At 40.1% G+C, this 15,338-nt stretch overlaps 2 protein-coding genes across 4 annotated transcripts in view; both read right to left on the bottom strand.

Annotated features, from left to right (window-relative positions):
• tbc1d1 (TBC1 (tre-2/USP6, BUB2, cdc16) domain family, member 1) overlaps positions 1-3,104 on the bottom strand; it is a 49,233-nt gene extending 46,129 nt beyond the window's left edge. Inside the window, exon 1 of one of the 3 annotated variants that reach the window (XM_031560273.2) lies at positions 2,682-3,104. In XM_031560273.2, coding sequence (XP_031416133.1) covers positions 2,682-2,762 — 81 coding nt within the window. In that variant the 5' untranslated portion in view covers positions 2,763-3,104. The remainder of the gene's footprint in view (positions 1-2,681) is intronic. The other 2 variants (XM_031560274.2, XM_031560275.2) reach the window with 2 other exon arrangements.
• Positions 3,105-11,734: 8,630 nt separating this feature from the next.
• The window catches only part of pgm2 (phosphoglucomutase 2), a 13,887-nt gene continuing 10,283 nt past the window's right edge, over positions 11,735-15,338 (bottom strand). Inside the window, exons 11-13 of the mRNA XM_031560276.2 lie at positions 15,148-15,337; positions 14,224-14,357; positions 11,735-13,825 (exon numbers count right to left, since the gene is read on the bottom strand). Of these exons, the coding sequence (XP_031416136.1) occupies positions 13,723-13,825; positions 14,224-14,357; positions 15,148-15,337 (427 nt within the window). The 3' untranslated portion in view covers positions 11,735-13,722. The remainder of the gene's footprint in view (positions 13,826-14,223; positions 14,358-15,147; position 15,338) is intronic.

Genomic DNA, 15,338 nt, shown 5'->3' with positions numbered 1-15,338 from the left:
ACAAAACTGTTTCCCAAAACAGCACAGATCTAGATGGAACTATAACTAAAACAATATCCACCCTTAGAGACTGACGGACACAATTCACTTCAACATTCACACCCTTCTTCCTGGTTGAATAACTCACGGAGTACTCATTGCCTCCAAATGAATCACCTATCAAAGGAAATGGCAGGACTTTCCAATGATTACTGGAAGTTCTAGCTCCAGCTGCTCATTTGTGCAACAAAAAGTTTTGACGAAACAGAAGGGAGAAGTGGGGCCGAAGTGAGAATCAAGCAGATCCATTTATGCAGCATACACTCAAGGATACAAGATTGATAGTGGATAGAAATGGAGAGAGTAGCCAGCAATCAAACGGCTAGTTGCAGAATAACTTGGGTTTACAGTGCGCTCATAGGGTTACCACTATGAGCATAAGCAGAGCTATGAGGCAGAAAGCTATGTCTATGATGCCATTCAATTAAAAAGAGACAACTATGTATCCATCTCCATACCCATTACCCGTGTTTGAATTACACGTCACGGTAAAAAGCAAAACTTGAGCTTTAAAATAAGTGCTTTTTTCATCAAGACAGGAAAAGGACAAGAAAAACACAACTAAACATTATGAAAACAAATATTTGAAATGACTGAATGCTGAAGAGAGGTTTTTTTTTAACCTTCATGTGAAATACTGCTTCCAACAATAAGCTTCCGAAATTCAAGAGGCCACCCCCCCCCCCCCCCCCCCCCCCCCCCCCCTCACATCCTCTTCTAATCTCTCTCTCTCTCTCACACACAAGTCTCATGATTACACTATGACTTCACAACTTTTTACAGAGGCTGCACACAGCATTGTATGGACAAAAACACCTCAACAGTGAGTAATGTCAAGTTATAGAACATGATATTTGTCACACAGAGGAATGCTTATAATGTCAGGCTGGGCAGAAGCAGCAAGAAAACAGAGGCAACCAGGGGTGGGGAGAGAGGGGGGACATGACTGCTGGTGATACACATAGTCTGACCCCTTCTCTTTGGCTACGGTCACATGACATTATTGGCTATGTTCACATCGTACGGAAGTAAACACATTTCTCTGAGGTCAGCGTTTACAGTTCTACGTAGGCTATACGTTGATGTGCAATGGAAGCCAGCACATTTTGAGCAGATGATAACAACGTCTAGCATGAGGAGAAAGACTCATTTTTAATGATGGCTTTTTGTGGAGCAATGACGTCTAACACCTCACTGTCTCTCCACTAACTGCCCTCATCACAGCGGTCTTCCATGCTTGTGTTCACTGAATGACTCCTGCCAGCGCAGAATTGTGATGAATGTCGTGAATGAAATCTAGAGTGACGTAAAAGTCGCATGAATTCCAATTTGACTGTTCAGACTTACGGTCGCTTTGCAAAAAATCAGACCTGAATCTGATTTAGGACCACATATGGAAGTGGATCAAATCAGAATGGAAAAGTTCCAAAAGATTCCATGTGATTTGTGCTGTCCACACTGTTATGAAAAAAACATATCTGAGTCACATGAGCAAAAAAAACATCTGGGACATTTAGCCTGCAGTCTGAACATAACCATAGACTCATACCAGGTCTGGCCCTGAATGTGACTGTAGCAAGTGGAGAGCAGTGTCACCCTCCAGTGCAACACAGAATTGTTCTGCTCTGCAACTTGTAACTAAAATTTCAATATGGTGTGGCTGTATTTAAAAAAAAAAAGACTTCCTACTTGCCGATTATGGTTGGCACCTATGGTAGCCTACCCAAGTTTTACATGGAATCTTACATGTCGTGCTACAGTTTACAGAATCTTTCATTCTAAAAACACATCCAGCAACCTACATTACAAACAGATTGATATAACTTGTTACAATCAAAATAGATCAAAAGGATCATTAACACGAAGGCGTCTGAATTGTACCGTCTAACTTCTGGACTTTTTTGCTTTTAAGAATCAGACATGGTAAGAGGCAGATGCTGCAAGACTGCATTCATTTATGTTCTGATTTAAGGGCCGAACGTTAACTGAAAATTATCTGCGTACACCTTGGCTAGAGAGTGAAAAGGCAACACACGGCTCCATAGACTTCTTCACCCAAGGTAGGAACAATTCAGCAATGAACAGACTTAGACTTCGCTCATAACTTGGCTCAGACTCTAATCAAGGGCTGCTTAATATTATCCCACTGACTGTCCAATATAAACACTTCTCGCTAATTTTCCATAACATCAATTATGTCGTTAGAGAGTGTAGTTCTGATATCGTCGCTATCTTTTACCTTGAAAACGCGTAGTTGCATTAGCTAAATTGTTGAAATCTGTGTCCTCATAAGATAGGCTAACTTCCAAAAATTCCAATAGTTACCCCGTTAATTTTGGCTGACATTTCGCTAAAGTTAGATTGCTTTGAATCGTTAGCATGAAGTCGGCCAACAAGCTCTGGGTTCTGACAGCAATGTGACAATGAAACTGGAAAACAATGTTCACATCTGTATGACAAGGATGACACACAATGAATCAACACTGTTCCTAAACTTACTTAGCGTAAGTTGGCCTTATTTTCGAAAACATGTTAATATTAGCTACCTAGCATAACTTAATACAGTAGCTAAGTTAGCCCTAAATTAGCCCTAAAACAGAATGGAACCGCCCGACAGAAGTAGGCTAACGTTAGATACTCACGGCTTGTTGCTCTATTTTGACATCTTTGCGCCGTAAATTAAACCTTAGGAGCCGAGCTTTCATCCCTTCTGTTAGGGACATTTCCTCAAGAGCGATGTCCACCGTTTAGTTTGCATTCAATTGTAAATTCAAACACTTTTCTGTCTCCTCCCATGCCATTCAGATCCTCGAGCACTAAGTTTCAGTGACCCGCTGTTCCTCATCCAATAGCATGTGAGACGCAGCCAAACTGTGCATGAGAGGGATCAGAAGAGGGAAGTCGGGAGTGGTGGAAATGTTGGTTGAAGTAGGCCTAGGTGAATTAAACTTTTCGATACCCCTCTACCCCCCATGGTAAACATAATTCCCTCAAAGAAAACCCTAAAGCTAGATCCAGACCAATAGGAAATAATAAACCTTTAAATAGTAACAGACATTATTGATTATTCACTAAATTACTATAGTGGTCATTCCATGTGAAATTCTATGGCCTCATTAGATCTTTTTTAGATCTAGGTCTTTTTTGCTTAGGAAGGTTCCAAACTGAGTGAAATGACCCAGAAGTAAGTGGCAGCCATGATAAGAGTTGGTTGAATTCTCTTAATACTTATGAAAGGTGCTTCAATGCTTCCTTTCATATCACAGAGCAGGATACACTTGGATCATTCTTTACAAAAGGAAAGGAGATAGCACGGCCCCACAATTCCTTGCGGCAGCAACAACAACCCAATCAACATCCAATCAAGATGACCCATGTCAATAACATCTGCCTTCACATGATTAGTAGCCCAGTGTAAGTGCAGTTGGATTCTCTTGGCACTGCGGTTGTCTTTTCCTAAGTCCTTCTGAATTCTACTTAACATCTTTCCTTCACCTCATGATGTTCCATCGAGGTCAAGGAAAAGAGGTTTGGAAAAGTTGATAGGATTATCCGACCGCAGCCTAAGAATATTTCCATGACCATCTCAGAATTTTCAGCTTTTTTCTTTCCTAGGCCCTAAACTAATAGAGTGTGAGAATGACCCACGTCCTTTTGTTTATGGCGGATTAGCATTTTTGCCAGTTCTGGTTTAAAATAGAAAATCCCTATGAGAGATTGAATGCGGTTTTGGAAAAGAATGCCCATGGTGGTTAAAGAGCTGCTTGAGAGACCACACATTTGATTCTGCACAATAAAATGCCTGTTGTCTCCATATACACTTTAGACCCATCTCTAAAATTGTTGCTGTCCCTCTGGTAAGAGCTAAATGCTTCTCACCTTATTTTTACCGATTTTGCGAGAACCCATTCATATTTCCATAGGGATTTTTTTCTGTGGAACCAGGAATTGTTAAAATGCTAACACTAAAAACTACAAACTTCCGGTCGACTTCCACACTCTATTATGGAAATAAAACGTCCTTCATGACATCACACTTAGAAAAAAATTTTGGGCACAAGCTGAAAGCACGTAACCACGTTATGTGACTCCACAATTAGATCTGATTTGCTGATGTGTTGTGACTGGCAATCTTTTACAGCTAACCCAGCTAAATATATGACCATAAAGCACTTAACCATTTTGTAAGAGCTCATCAAAAAGTTATGTACTCCTATTCACTTACATGGGGCAAAACTCTTCCTTGTCCCACCTTGGTCCCACCCATTTCCCCCCCCATTTTTCAAAATGATTGTAATTGTCACAGGCATTGCCGGTCGAGGTATTCCCATGACTATAGAGGAGATGAGGACAGAGGACCTATGAGCGAGGAAACACAAATGTTTTTAGAGATGGTCTCATGTTTGACGTGGCCTCAATATGTTCAAAATAAGTTGATGGTCTCCATTCATTCTGTGCAATGCACCTTATCGACATCAACCGACGCCGACCTGTTTCCCCCCCTACGGCTTGGTCAGAGGCGTTGGCTTTCTGCCTGGGATCTATCCCTGTGTGTGGAATTGTAGGTATGGTACTGGCTCGCCTAGTTCGGGGAGCACTACAGTATTTCATTGACTGGGAAGGGTATGGTCCCAAGGAACGGTCTTGGGTCCCAGACAGAGACGTCCTGGACCTAGGGCTGAAACAGGATTTTCATCAGAGACATCCAGACCGTCCAAGACAAAACGTCAGGAGAAATTCCTAGGGAGGTGAGCCCTGTGAGGTTTTGGGATCTTGGGCTGTCCCCTTTACCTATCACTATGTAGGGGTACACCCAGAGTGTGGACATATTTCTGTATGCCGCCCCTGCGATTACGTTGGGACGTCAATCATAAGTTCCACAACATATAGCACCACAGAACTTGGCCGTAGGTTCAGCCAATCAGTGCCTGGAAAGGTGGTGCACTGGCTAATGGAGAGAGAGGAGGGGGCGGGACAAGCGGGAGACGGAGAATGACGAGAGAGAAGATGGCGGCGCCCGTAGAGCTCCCACGTTATTGTGAGTGAATAACAGGAAGATAAGTCAGTTAATTGTAAGTTTAGCTCTAAGTTTATTAAGTTTGTTAGTGTCCGTGTTACGGAATAATTACGGTTGGAGTGAAGAAGGAGTCTACACCACCAGCACTGAAGATCACCCGGTGTCGCTGTCAAAAAGTATAGCACGTTGTAGTGTGAGGCGGAATGTCCTCGCTAGTTAGTGAAGTGTTAAACATTTAGAAACAAGCTCGTCGCCAACGTCGGAGACTTCACCAGGCCAGGGAACTTGGACAGCTAGCCGTTCGCCACTACAGGGCCCTTGATGTGCCCGCAGCTCACTTGCCCTCTCTCCCTCCCTCTCCCACGCCACTGACAGATGGTGTGGTTCGTGAGTATTACCCTGCCACATGTGACTCCACATTGTCAACGAGCAGCAAAGTGTCCGGGACGGTAATGTCCGATTTGGGAACAGTTCAATACACTTTGAGGACCGTGGCTCGACCATTTTGAACTGAACGTGCAAAACAGTGAACTGCAGTGAACATCATACTGAATGTGGAAAACATTGGACTTTGATTGTGAAATATGTTTATTGTGCAAAACGAACTTCTGTTATGGGTTTGAATGATGTAATTGAATGTCTTTGCATTTAATTAGGAGTAAGAGTGTTAAACTTGACTTGGAGTATATTGCATTTGTGTACATACCGTATGTTGCTAGGGTCATTAACACACAGTGGATTCAGTGTATGTTGGCACGGGGCATTGGTATTTTGTGTTCTGGTTATTGTGCCCTTTTCAGTTAGACGAACTCACCGGTGAGTAGGACAGGTGTGTCTGTTAGAGTATTGTCATGAGCAGGGCGGGAAGTGTTTCAGTGTGACATAATTGTTCTAAACTAATTAAATAATACATTTAATGTAACTTTTTCCTATGGTTAGTTCCACCTGTTACAACTAGATGGAGCCACTGGGGATTAAGCCTGGAACTTTCTATTTAATGGATACTTAGCTAGCACACCTGGTTATTGTCACCTGACCAATTATCTGTACTTAAAAACTTAAAAAATGGTTGTACTGTGACTTCACTCAGTCCTGAGGAAGTCACTCTGTGAGTAACATTTTGTGTGTTTTGTAGAGTTTGTAGTATCTTTAGTTTTTAAGTTTTTAGTTTGCCATTTTGTCCCTGGACATATGTGCCTTGGTTGAACTGTCTCATTTCTGCAAGTAAAATAACTTTTTTCTTGATCATTTGTGCCCACCTGCTCTTAGGGTATCAGCCTAACAGGTGGGTGCTGTGACAGAGAGAGGTGTATACCTGAACATTTCACTTATTTTAGGTACTTTTCAGTACCTCAGTAATTGTATTTGTCAGTGTATTAATTGGAAGGAAAAGTCTTTAAGGTATATGGCAACACTATTATCACGCCGGTGTGATAGGTTGGATTCGAGGTTCCTGACAAAATTGATCTTATTGTTCTGTGCATCCACGGAGGACAGAACGCTACTTATTTTGATGAGGACTAGCAGAGAATATCGATGATTCAGAAATCATAGCTACTCCACTCCGAGTTGGTTGTTATGAGACTAGTATGGACTGTTCAATTACAAACCAAAACGACACCACATACAAGTGTAATTTCATATCTGGCTTGTGCTGCAAGTCTAAATATAATCAACTGGCTAACTTAGTTTAGCAGTTATGGAGTTAGCTTGTTTTCTTGTGAGTTCTGTGTAAGCCTACTTTATGTTTATGATGGCCATAAGGGGCATATTATTTACTCCATTCATTTCCAATGGGAAAATAAGCAATTAAAAAAGAATTTTGTCTTTAAAACTTTACAAAACATTTACAAAATTGAAATGGTGCTCTTTCACCTTGGTCAAATCATTCAACCTTTCGCTACTTTTTGCTTGGACCCTGATGATCGCTGCTCGGACCCCGATGACTATACTTGTTGTGTATTGTGTACATCCCTGTCCTGTCGATACTTGTAGGCCTATATGTAGCATTTACTCTACATTTAGTACTGTTTTCAAACATATTCTTGCCCTCAACTAATAATCCTACATTTTATTTAGACATGCATGCAACTTTGTAAATAAATGGCAAGTATAGTTATACAATGAAGCTCATATTGCTTATTTATGCATGTCAATTTGACAAAATCCTTAAATTTAGCACAAGAATGTATCTGTTATAAAGTCACACTCATCCTCATATTAACCAGACAGGTCACAAAACGGCAGAACGTAACTCACAGGTACCGCTTCACACCCTATCAGTGTACAGACGCCACCTCCACAAACAATAGTTCCTTGAACTTTCACTTTGACAACACACTTTTAAGTCTATTGTTGCCAGAAATGTAATCATTCAACATTACACACTTTTCTTAGAATGGAAAATATCTATTTAATTTAAGTCTTGCTTATTCCCTCACTTTATGCAGCGGTCATATTATACACCGCTATGTGGTACACCTAGTTTCACTGTGTTGTGCTTTTATTTGATCACATTATTTCACATTTCATCTTTTTATTCAACCCATACTATCTATATGGCCTTCCTTTCAATCAGACACATATTACTAATTTAATTTAAATTGAACACAGGACCTTTATAATTGCTTCATCACCTTACATGTAAGCTGATTTACAGATCGAGAAGAGTTCTGAGCTCAAATCCCCCATTCTGACAACACTATACCTTTACCAAAGCCTAACTGGATTCTTTTTCTAGCATCATCTAGTGGAAAGTGGAAGTAAGCAATCTCCTCAACTCTGCAACTGTAGATCTGTGGTGCCGTTGGTTGCAGGTGGTGATAATGTAGGCCATCAGTTGCAGCTTTGTTATGTCATTAACAACAAGTAATGAAGCAGGTTTTATAGAAATAAGATCTGATTGTCCTTATTTCCAGTTACTTTGTGTCATTCAAATTCCTTTGTCATTAAGAAAGCCTAGCAAGGATGAAGCCCTGTAAAGTAGGGCTGGGTGATATGGACCAAATTTCATATTCCTGTATTTTTAGGCAGAATACTGATACTACGAGATATATATTGGTATTTTCTACTAAGTGGGCTAGAAGTTCAGTTTTAAGTCAAAGCCACATGTGAGATGTCACAAGCACTTTTATCAAATTAAAATGCAAAGACAGGGCTTTCTTCCCTGTTTGAAAATACAGTATATAGAGGCAAAACATATACATGAAAAATTATATTAAATATAATTAAATATAGTTATATATTTAATGTAATATGATTAACAATCTGTTCTAAATGTGCTCATGAAAGAGCAAAGAAAAACTCTTGACAGTTCCACCAAGTGATATCCTATATAGTGAAAAAGCTATGTAGGCTAATCATAACCCTGTGTCACTACGATCTGCCATCAAACATGTGTACCTTTATAACCACCGACAAAATTTGCTGTAGGCAAAGCACCGCAATTGCCAGATTGCTTTAGTTTTGTCTGCAGATATTATGCTAGCACTACATTTATTTCACAATCAAAGATATGAGCTGTCCACCAAACCTTTATAACAACAGCCATAATGCTATGATACATGACCACATGCAGCCAAACGATTATAAAGGATTTATACAGGTTTCAAAAACCTAACTGCCAAGAGTAAAAATAACCTTTGATAAAGAATTGACTGTAAACCGCTTCTTGTTTCACTAGAGGTATGGCTCTGTCTAACAAAAGGCAGAAAATGCCTGAAACGGGAACAAACTTGACTGACACATCACCATGCACGCACACAAATAGACTTTTCTTTCATTGTATTTGCGGTCTTACGTCTGTCAAAGGGATCTGCAAAATTACTAATTTGTGTGACAGATGAGTAAACCATACGAACTGATGCAGAACAAATGACCAGATAACTAAATGGAATTTTAAAGCCACTATTACCTTGAAAGCATGAACAAGTCTGAACACTAAATAAACACGTGGTGAACTTCAGTTTTGGAATAAACCTTGTTTAACCTTGACTCCTCTTGGCTTGGCAGTTCATACCCAGACACACTCTTAACCATACCTCTTACTCTATACCTCTATACCTGTGTATTAATAACTACATGTAGACAAAATTGTTGGTACCCTTCCGTTAAAGGAAGAAAAAAACACAATGGTCACTGAACTAATGAAAATTCGACATTGCTTTTGAATTGTGGTTCCACAGAATAATTAAAAAAAAAAAAACTAATGAAACTGGCCTGGACAAAAATGATGTCTGTATTAGAATCCAAATAAAAAAACAGGGTGACAAGATGTGCAAACACAAGATCTTAGAGTTGACATTCACACCACACAAAGAGGATAAACCAAAAACTTGGTTTACTGTAAACCTTATGTTAACGGAACACTGCATGCATGTTATACACTGGACAGAATGTCACAGGCACGACTCAATCTCTAATTCTGGTTAAAATAAAGTCTTGAAATACCTACAATGCCATGCTGTGATCCAAAAGATCACATGCTAAATAAAAGAAATAAACATGATACTCCAGTTTCACTCCAGCTGCGATACAAACCACACGCACACGCACACAGCTGAAGCTGTGTTTATTATGATGCCCACACGTCATTGCATTCTAATCTAAGATCTCTGAACCATGACTCTGCACACACAACAAATACTATGGAGGTCACATCCAACCGCACACAAGCACTACCCCTCTTTTGACAGCTCTACCAGAAGTTACTGCAACACATTGCATTACTTTTTGTGAAAGTAAAGAAGGGTTGTAAATTCTGTTTCATTTATCCAGATTGTGGGGTGTTTCTTCCATTCATAAATTGAAGCTCCAAAACACAACTTCGACAAAAAAAAAAAAAAGAATTTCAAATACATTTTCCTTTCCCCTCCCTCCTCATTCTCCTCACCTTAAGATGGTCTTCACAGTGGAAGACATAGCAGGCAGCACGCGCCTCCTGTCTCGCAAGGCAGCAGAAGTAACTGGGATCCTGGCTGTTGTGGATCAGCTTAGTGATTTGATGTGGTTGGTGCTGCCACAGGACTGCATGCTGCAGTGGGTCCCATGGTTTGCCGGGGCCTGCCATGTCAAGAACACACCGTACGGAGGTAGCGGTTATGTGGAGCACAACTGGTTGGTCCATCATTGGTGATCCTGGGGATCCTGGACATGTTGACCGATCTCTCTCTGCAGGCTGTGGCTTCCTTATTTCAGCTAGGATCCAAGGCAACATGGACATGGTGGTGAGAGGGTGGACAGGGAGTGAGCCGACCAGGCACAGGTGGTACTGGACTTCTTCTGCATCTTCAGTCTCAACCTGTGCAGACAAAGAGACAGACATAGCTCCGTGAATCTTAACATACCCAATCACTGTAGTACGGAATTCAAGTATTTCCCACAATTGTTATTGTGGGTTGCAATTTTTCTATTGCCACAACAAATGCAAAGTCATGCATTACTTAACTCAAAATCACAGCAATTTTAACCACAATTTTGAGAATTCCCACAGCAAATTCATTCATGTTTGGATATAACAATCATAACAAACCTGCAAGGAACTGACTGCAGGTAACTTGTAGCGGGGCGACAGTGGTACAGGAGGTAAAGAAGTTGTTTAGTAATCAGAAGGTTGCTTGTTCGATTCCCTGTCGAAGCGTCCTTGAGCAAGACACTGAACCCCTAATTGCTCCTGATGTGCAGTGTGCCATCAGTGTAAATGTAAAATGTGTATACATTGTAAGTCGCACATATGTAAGTCGCTTTGGATAAAAGCGTCTGCTAAATGACTAAATGTAATGTAAGCTAATAAGGAGAAGGTGATATGGCATCTCTATCAACTATACAGGATGCCATCTAACTTTTCAAACCTAAGACTCAAGATATATTTGATTGAAAACAGCAATGACGCTTTTGAGCATCAAATTGAAACCCAATCTTACAGATCTAAATCACATTTCTTGTGTCTGGTGGTATTCCATCTCATCCTAAATAAGTGACTTATTTTATGAAAAAAAGATAGAAATGGGCAATGCCAAATTTTCCTAAAGATGGACGAGCACCATTTTATTCCAGTCTCACCTGGGTCAACGCAGAGACAACACGGGACGAATTGTTCTGCTTGTAGACTTTGAAGCAAATTCCCTCCATGACTTCTCAGCTCATAAGATAACTGTTAGCATGTCTATAACAACCTGCGAGTCCAAACAGGGACACAAGTTAGAAATGTACTCACATCAGAAGGCCTACATTTAATCTAAAAGCATGTAAAGGTGAAAACATGACTACAGCAGCAGTCTGCTTGAGGCACATGGGGTCATGTGTAGGTTAGGAAGGGCATCTTGGACTACGTGGGCCACATTTATTTTGGTTCATACGTCCCTCAGGTCAGGACACCAGATGAAGTGCCTGTTCTACGCTATCAACATGCTGTCAGGGTCTGCAGGAAGAGCAAACCTACATATAGGCACACACACACACACACACACACACACACACACAGTGTAAACACTTTTTTTAACATTTTTTTTTATTTCAGAGGAACTCTTTCTGTAACCTCATTAAACCAATATGCCTATTATTTTCTGTTCATAATTTCTATAATATAATATATATCATCTGAGCTGTCTTTAAGAGCTAAATGCTTTTAACAAAGTAGCTCTAAATCCACTGAAGATATGTAATGAACACCAACAAACGTTGTTTAAGAATGCACGCATTGTTTTTATTATCAAAATGAATGTTTTTACAGCTACAGTAATATGTAAAAAAGTGCATCACCATGTTGTCATCCAAATTAAAGTTGTGTTGCTTTTGATGTCATAAATATCAACCGGTATTTATCTAATTTATGAGTTTAAAACTGTGAAGAAGAATTGCGCGATCTGTAGTAGTTTTTCTTGTGAGGCAATAATCTGTAAATGGGCTATCTGTAAATGCTCTAGTTTATCTGGGATCATACTATCCTTAGAAAGGGATAGTTTCTTCAGCTTCAGATATATTTCCAAAAGATAATAAAGCTCCCGTAGCCTACCTTTTTCTTTAGTAGTCTTTTTGTTTTGCTGTCCCTCTTGCGCCATGGAGCAGGTGTGGGAGTTCAAGGGCACGCGAATGCTCCTTCAGAGCCTATACGGCTACTTCAAAATTACGTTCTCCACGCCCTCCCCTCCCCAAACACAACACATGGGTAGCGACTCACTCGGGTTGGCAGAATAAAAATAACTCGAGGCAATGGGAGAAGGCTTTCAATAGATGGCTTGGGCATACAGATTTTCTGCACATGGCCTTGAGCTGGTGTAACTACACTGCTTATCGTCCAGTAAATTGTCCTATAATTTTTTTTATCCGGACTTGTAGTCTTACATTAGATTATCGCAAAATTTCTGTAATCGAACTCATAACAAATTGAGGGGAAAAAAACAGTAGGCCTTCTGGTTAATAATTATGTGTTTATTAGCCTATAGGCAGCATTTTTCTGAAGAGGGCAGATCAAGTCTTAAACGACTAAAATAAGCTATTATTTTTGTCATTTGTTTCACAATCATTTTCTTTTAGTAGCCAATGCTTGTTTCAGGTCAGAACACCTAGTTCTTCGTTTGGGAATCAGACACCGCAAGGAATGAAATTGACTTAATTGGGGCAAGTAGCCAAGGGCTCAATGCATACAGTACTGATCTTGCACCTGTTGGTGATTGCACATGAATAAAATCGCCACTAGGCGGCAGCATTAGTCTCGTCCTCAAAGAATATTATGCGAATATTATCAAGGAATATATTGTCCTCAATTATATTCGTCAATAAAAATGTCTCGACCCTTTCTAGAAAATCAGTTTCCATCCACAGGGTTACCTACATGAGTAGCTACAGACTTCGGCTACTTGGAATTTGGGATGGCCAATTTTCACGAGTTTAGACAGGAATTTTAAATTCTTGGGAGTATATGGAATGGCTTTGATTTGAAATCTGTTCATACGCTAAGCTTCTCGTGAAATGCATGTACATATGTCTGGAATGCATCATGTGATATTACTTATGGTGCCATGAATTTAAAAACACTCCATAAATAAAACAGCACATAACAACACAAGAATGCTGGAATTCTGCTGGTGATTAAATGGAAATTCTGCCTGAGATAATTTATCAAACTGCAAAACAAAAGCAAACTAAAAGCGTGTCTACATCAACCATTCATTATCAGTTGGCAGGTTACGAAATCCTGAATTGATGTGTATACCTTCATGAATACAGGTACTACACAACCATAAACTAGAATTATACCTACTGGCACATCAATCATGTTCATGCCCAAGAGACTGCTCATACAAACATGTTTGTATGGTGGTTCAGAGCAGCGATTTTACATGAAGTCATTAAGAACTGATCCCTTATGCAATGACAGTGTAAAGGTCAAAGGCTCTGTCGGCTGCTTTAAGACTTAAGTCACAGTAATTAGATAATTATTCATAGAAAATCCAGCATCATTACAACTCATTAGATTATTAATAAATAACAATGTCAATAATGTAATATATATTTAGTGTGTTGAAAATACTCTCAAAATTGGTGATTTCAACAATAATGGATGATTTAAAGAAAATCTTTTGATTGCGAGTGGTATGAATGTAGCAGAGTGGCAGGGCAATGTTCTCAGTGTTATGGTCCTTTGTGATTGGCTCTCTCCTGTTCTCTCACTGTGGCTGCGGGATCAGGTTGTTTTTCTTGGGCTGGAAGAGGTTATCAACAATGGCATCAACAAGTCTGTCCAGCTCCGCTTTTAGTTCTATCACATCACTGAAAATAACAGAAAAGAAGCAAAATGGTGAAAATGTGTTTAACCTATATTTGAGCAATATATTATATTATAATATATTATATTTATCATGGCAGAGTTCATTGTTTTGATTTTTCTTCCCCAGGCTGCAACCACCTTTGCTCACATGCTTGGACAGCAAGACAGAGTTTATCTTGAAAAAACTCCACAGTCTTATCTCTACATCTCTGTATGTTACCTGTTCCCTGGTGCAGCACACAGCTCTGTGTAGTATTTGATCTGCAGCTATGCATGTTACCTGTTCCCTGGTGCAGCACACAGCTCTGTGTAGTATTTGATCTGCAGCTATGCATGTTACCTGTTCCCTGGTGCAGCACACAGCTCTGTGTAGTATTTGATCTGCAGCTATGCATGTTACCTGTTCCCTGGTGCAGCACACAGCTCTGTGTAGTATTTGATCTTCGGTTCAGTTCCGCTGGTGCGCATGGTGGCCACTCCTCCATTAGCAAATGTGAAGGTGATCATCTGGCTACTCTTACTGGTGGGCAGAACCTGACAGAAAGAGAAGGATGACAAAACAAAACATTTGATAAAGGCACATGCTTGATCAGAGATTTGACCAGAGGGCTTAAGGGTGGTCTAAGGTAATTGCTGAGAGGGCAGAGATGGCAACCTTCTAGTGTAAGTCATCTTTTGAATAAGACTTTAGAATATCAGATATTAGTCTTATAGTCTATAGTCTTTTGGGATACTGACAGCCAAAACAAACACGGGAGCTCCTGAAAGTGCATGTCTACTGAAAAGGATAAGTCATGCTGTTTTGAGGCAAAGAACGCTCACAACCCTTACATTCCGAATTTTACTACAACTAGGCTACCAATGTTAGCCAATTACTTAAGTAGCTATCCTAACCATACCATATCTTCCCAATAACAGAGAGTTTATGTAACTGACTAATGTAACTGGTTAGATCACATTGTAGTCATGGAAGAGAGACGGTGAGTTTGTGTATTAGGGCAGACAGAAAGGTGACGCAGTGGGACAGAAGAAAGGGTGGTGCTGTTTGGCACATTTCACAAAATGCAAAAGTAAAACGCAAATACAATTGTGAAATAGAGTATCAATATGGTTATTTCAGGAAACTATAAAGTATATTAACTATCTTTATAATTTACTTTTATACTTTAAAAAAGGCCTATAGATATAGACAACCCACAACATATTAATTACAAAGTAAGTCTTTTGGAAGGAACAAGGGAAGATACAGTTTTATGTCTGACGAAACTCTTCAATGCAACGAGTGCTTTGAAACTGTGATTTTTAGTGAGAAGTTGGAGCTCACAGCTATGTTGTTGGGCTGGTTACTGTCAAAGCCTGTGGTCAGGTCTCGCACAGCAGAGACAGAAATGCCTCCACACTCCTTAGGGTAGGAGTTGGGTCCACTGAAGTTCCTCAGCCGCTCAAACAGCTTACGAATAGTGTCCTGATCATGGCAGATAAAGTAGGAGTTCTTGGTGATGTGGTAGCCATACC

Source organism: Clupea harengus, chromosome 22, assembly GCF_900700415.2.
Source record: "Clupea harengus chromosome 22, Ch_v2.0.2, whole genome shotgun sequence".
NCBI classification, from domain to species: Eukaryota; Metazoa; Chordata; class Actinopteri; order Clupeiformes; family Clupeidae; genus Clupea; species Clupea harengus.
The sequence above is the reverse complement of the archived record's forward strand: the minus strand, read 5'-3'. Positions and strand labels throughout refer to the sequence as shown.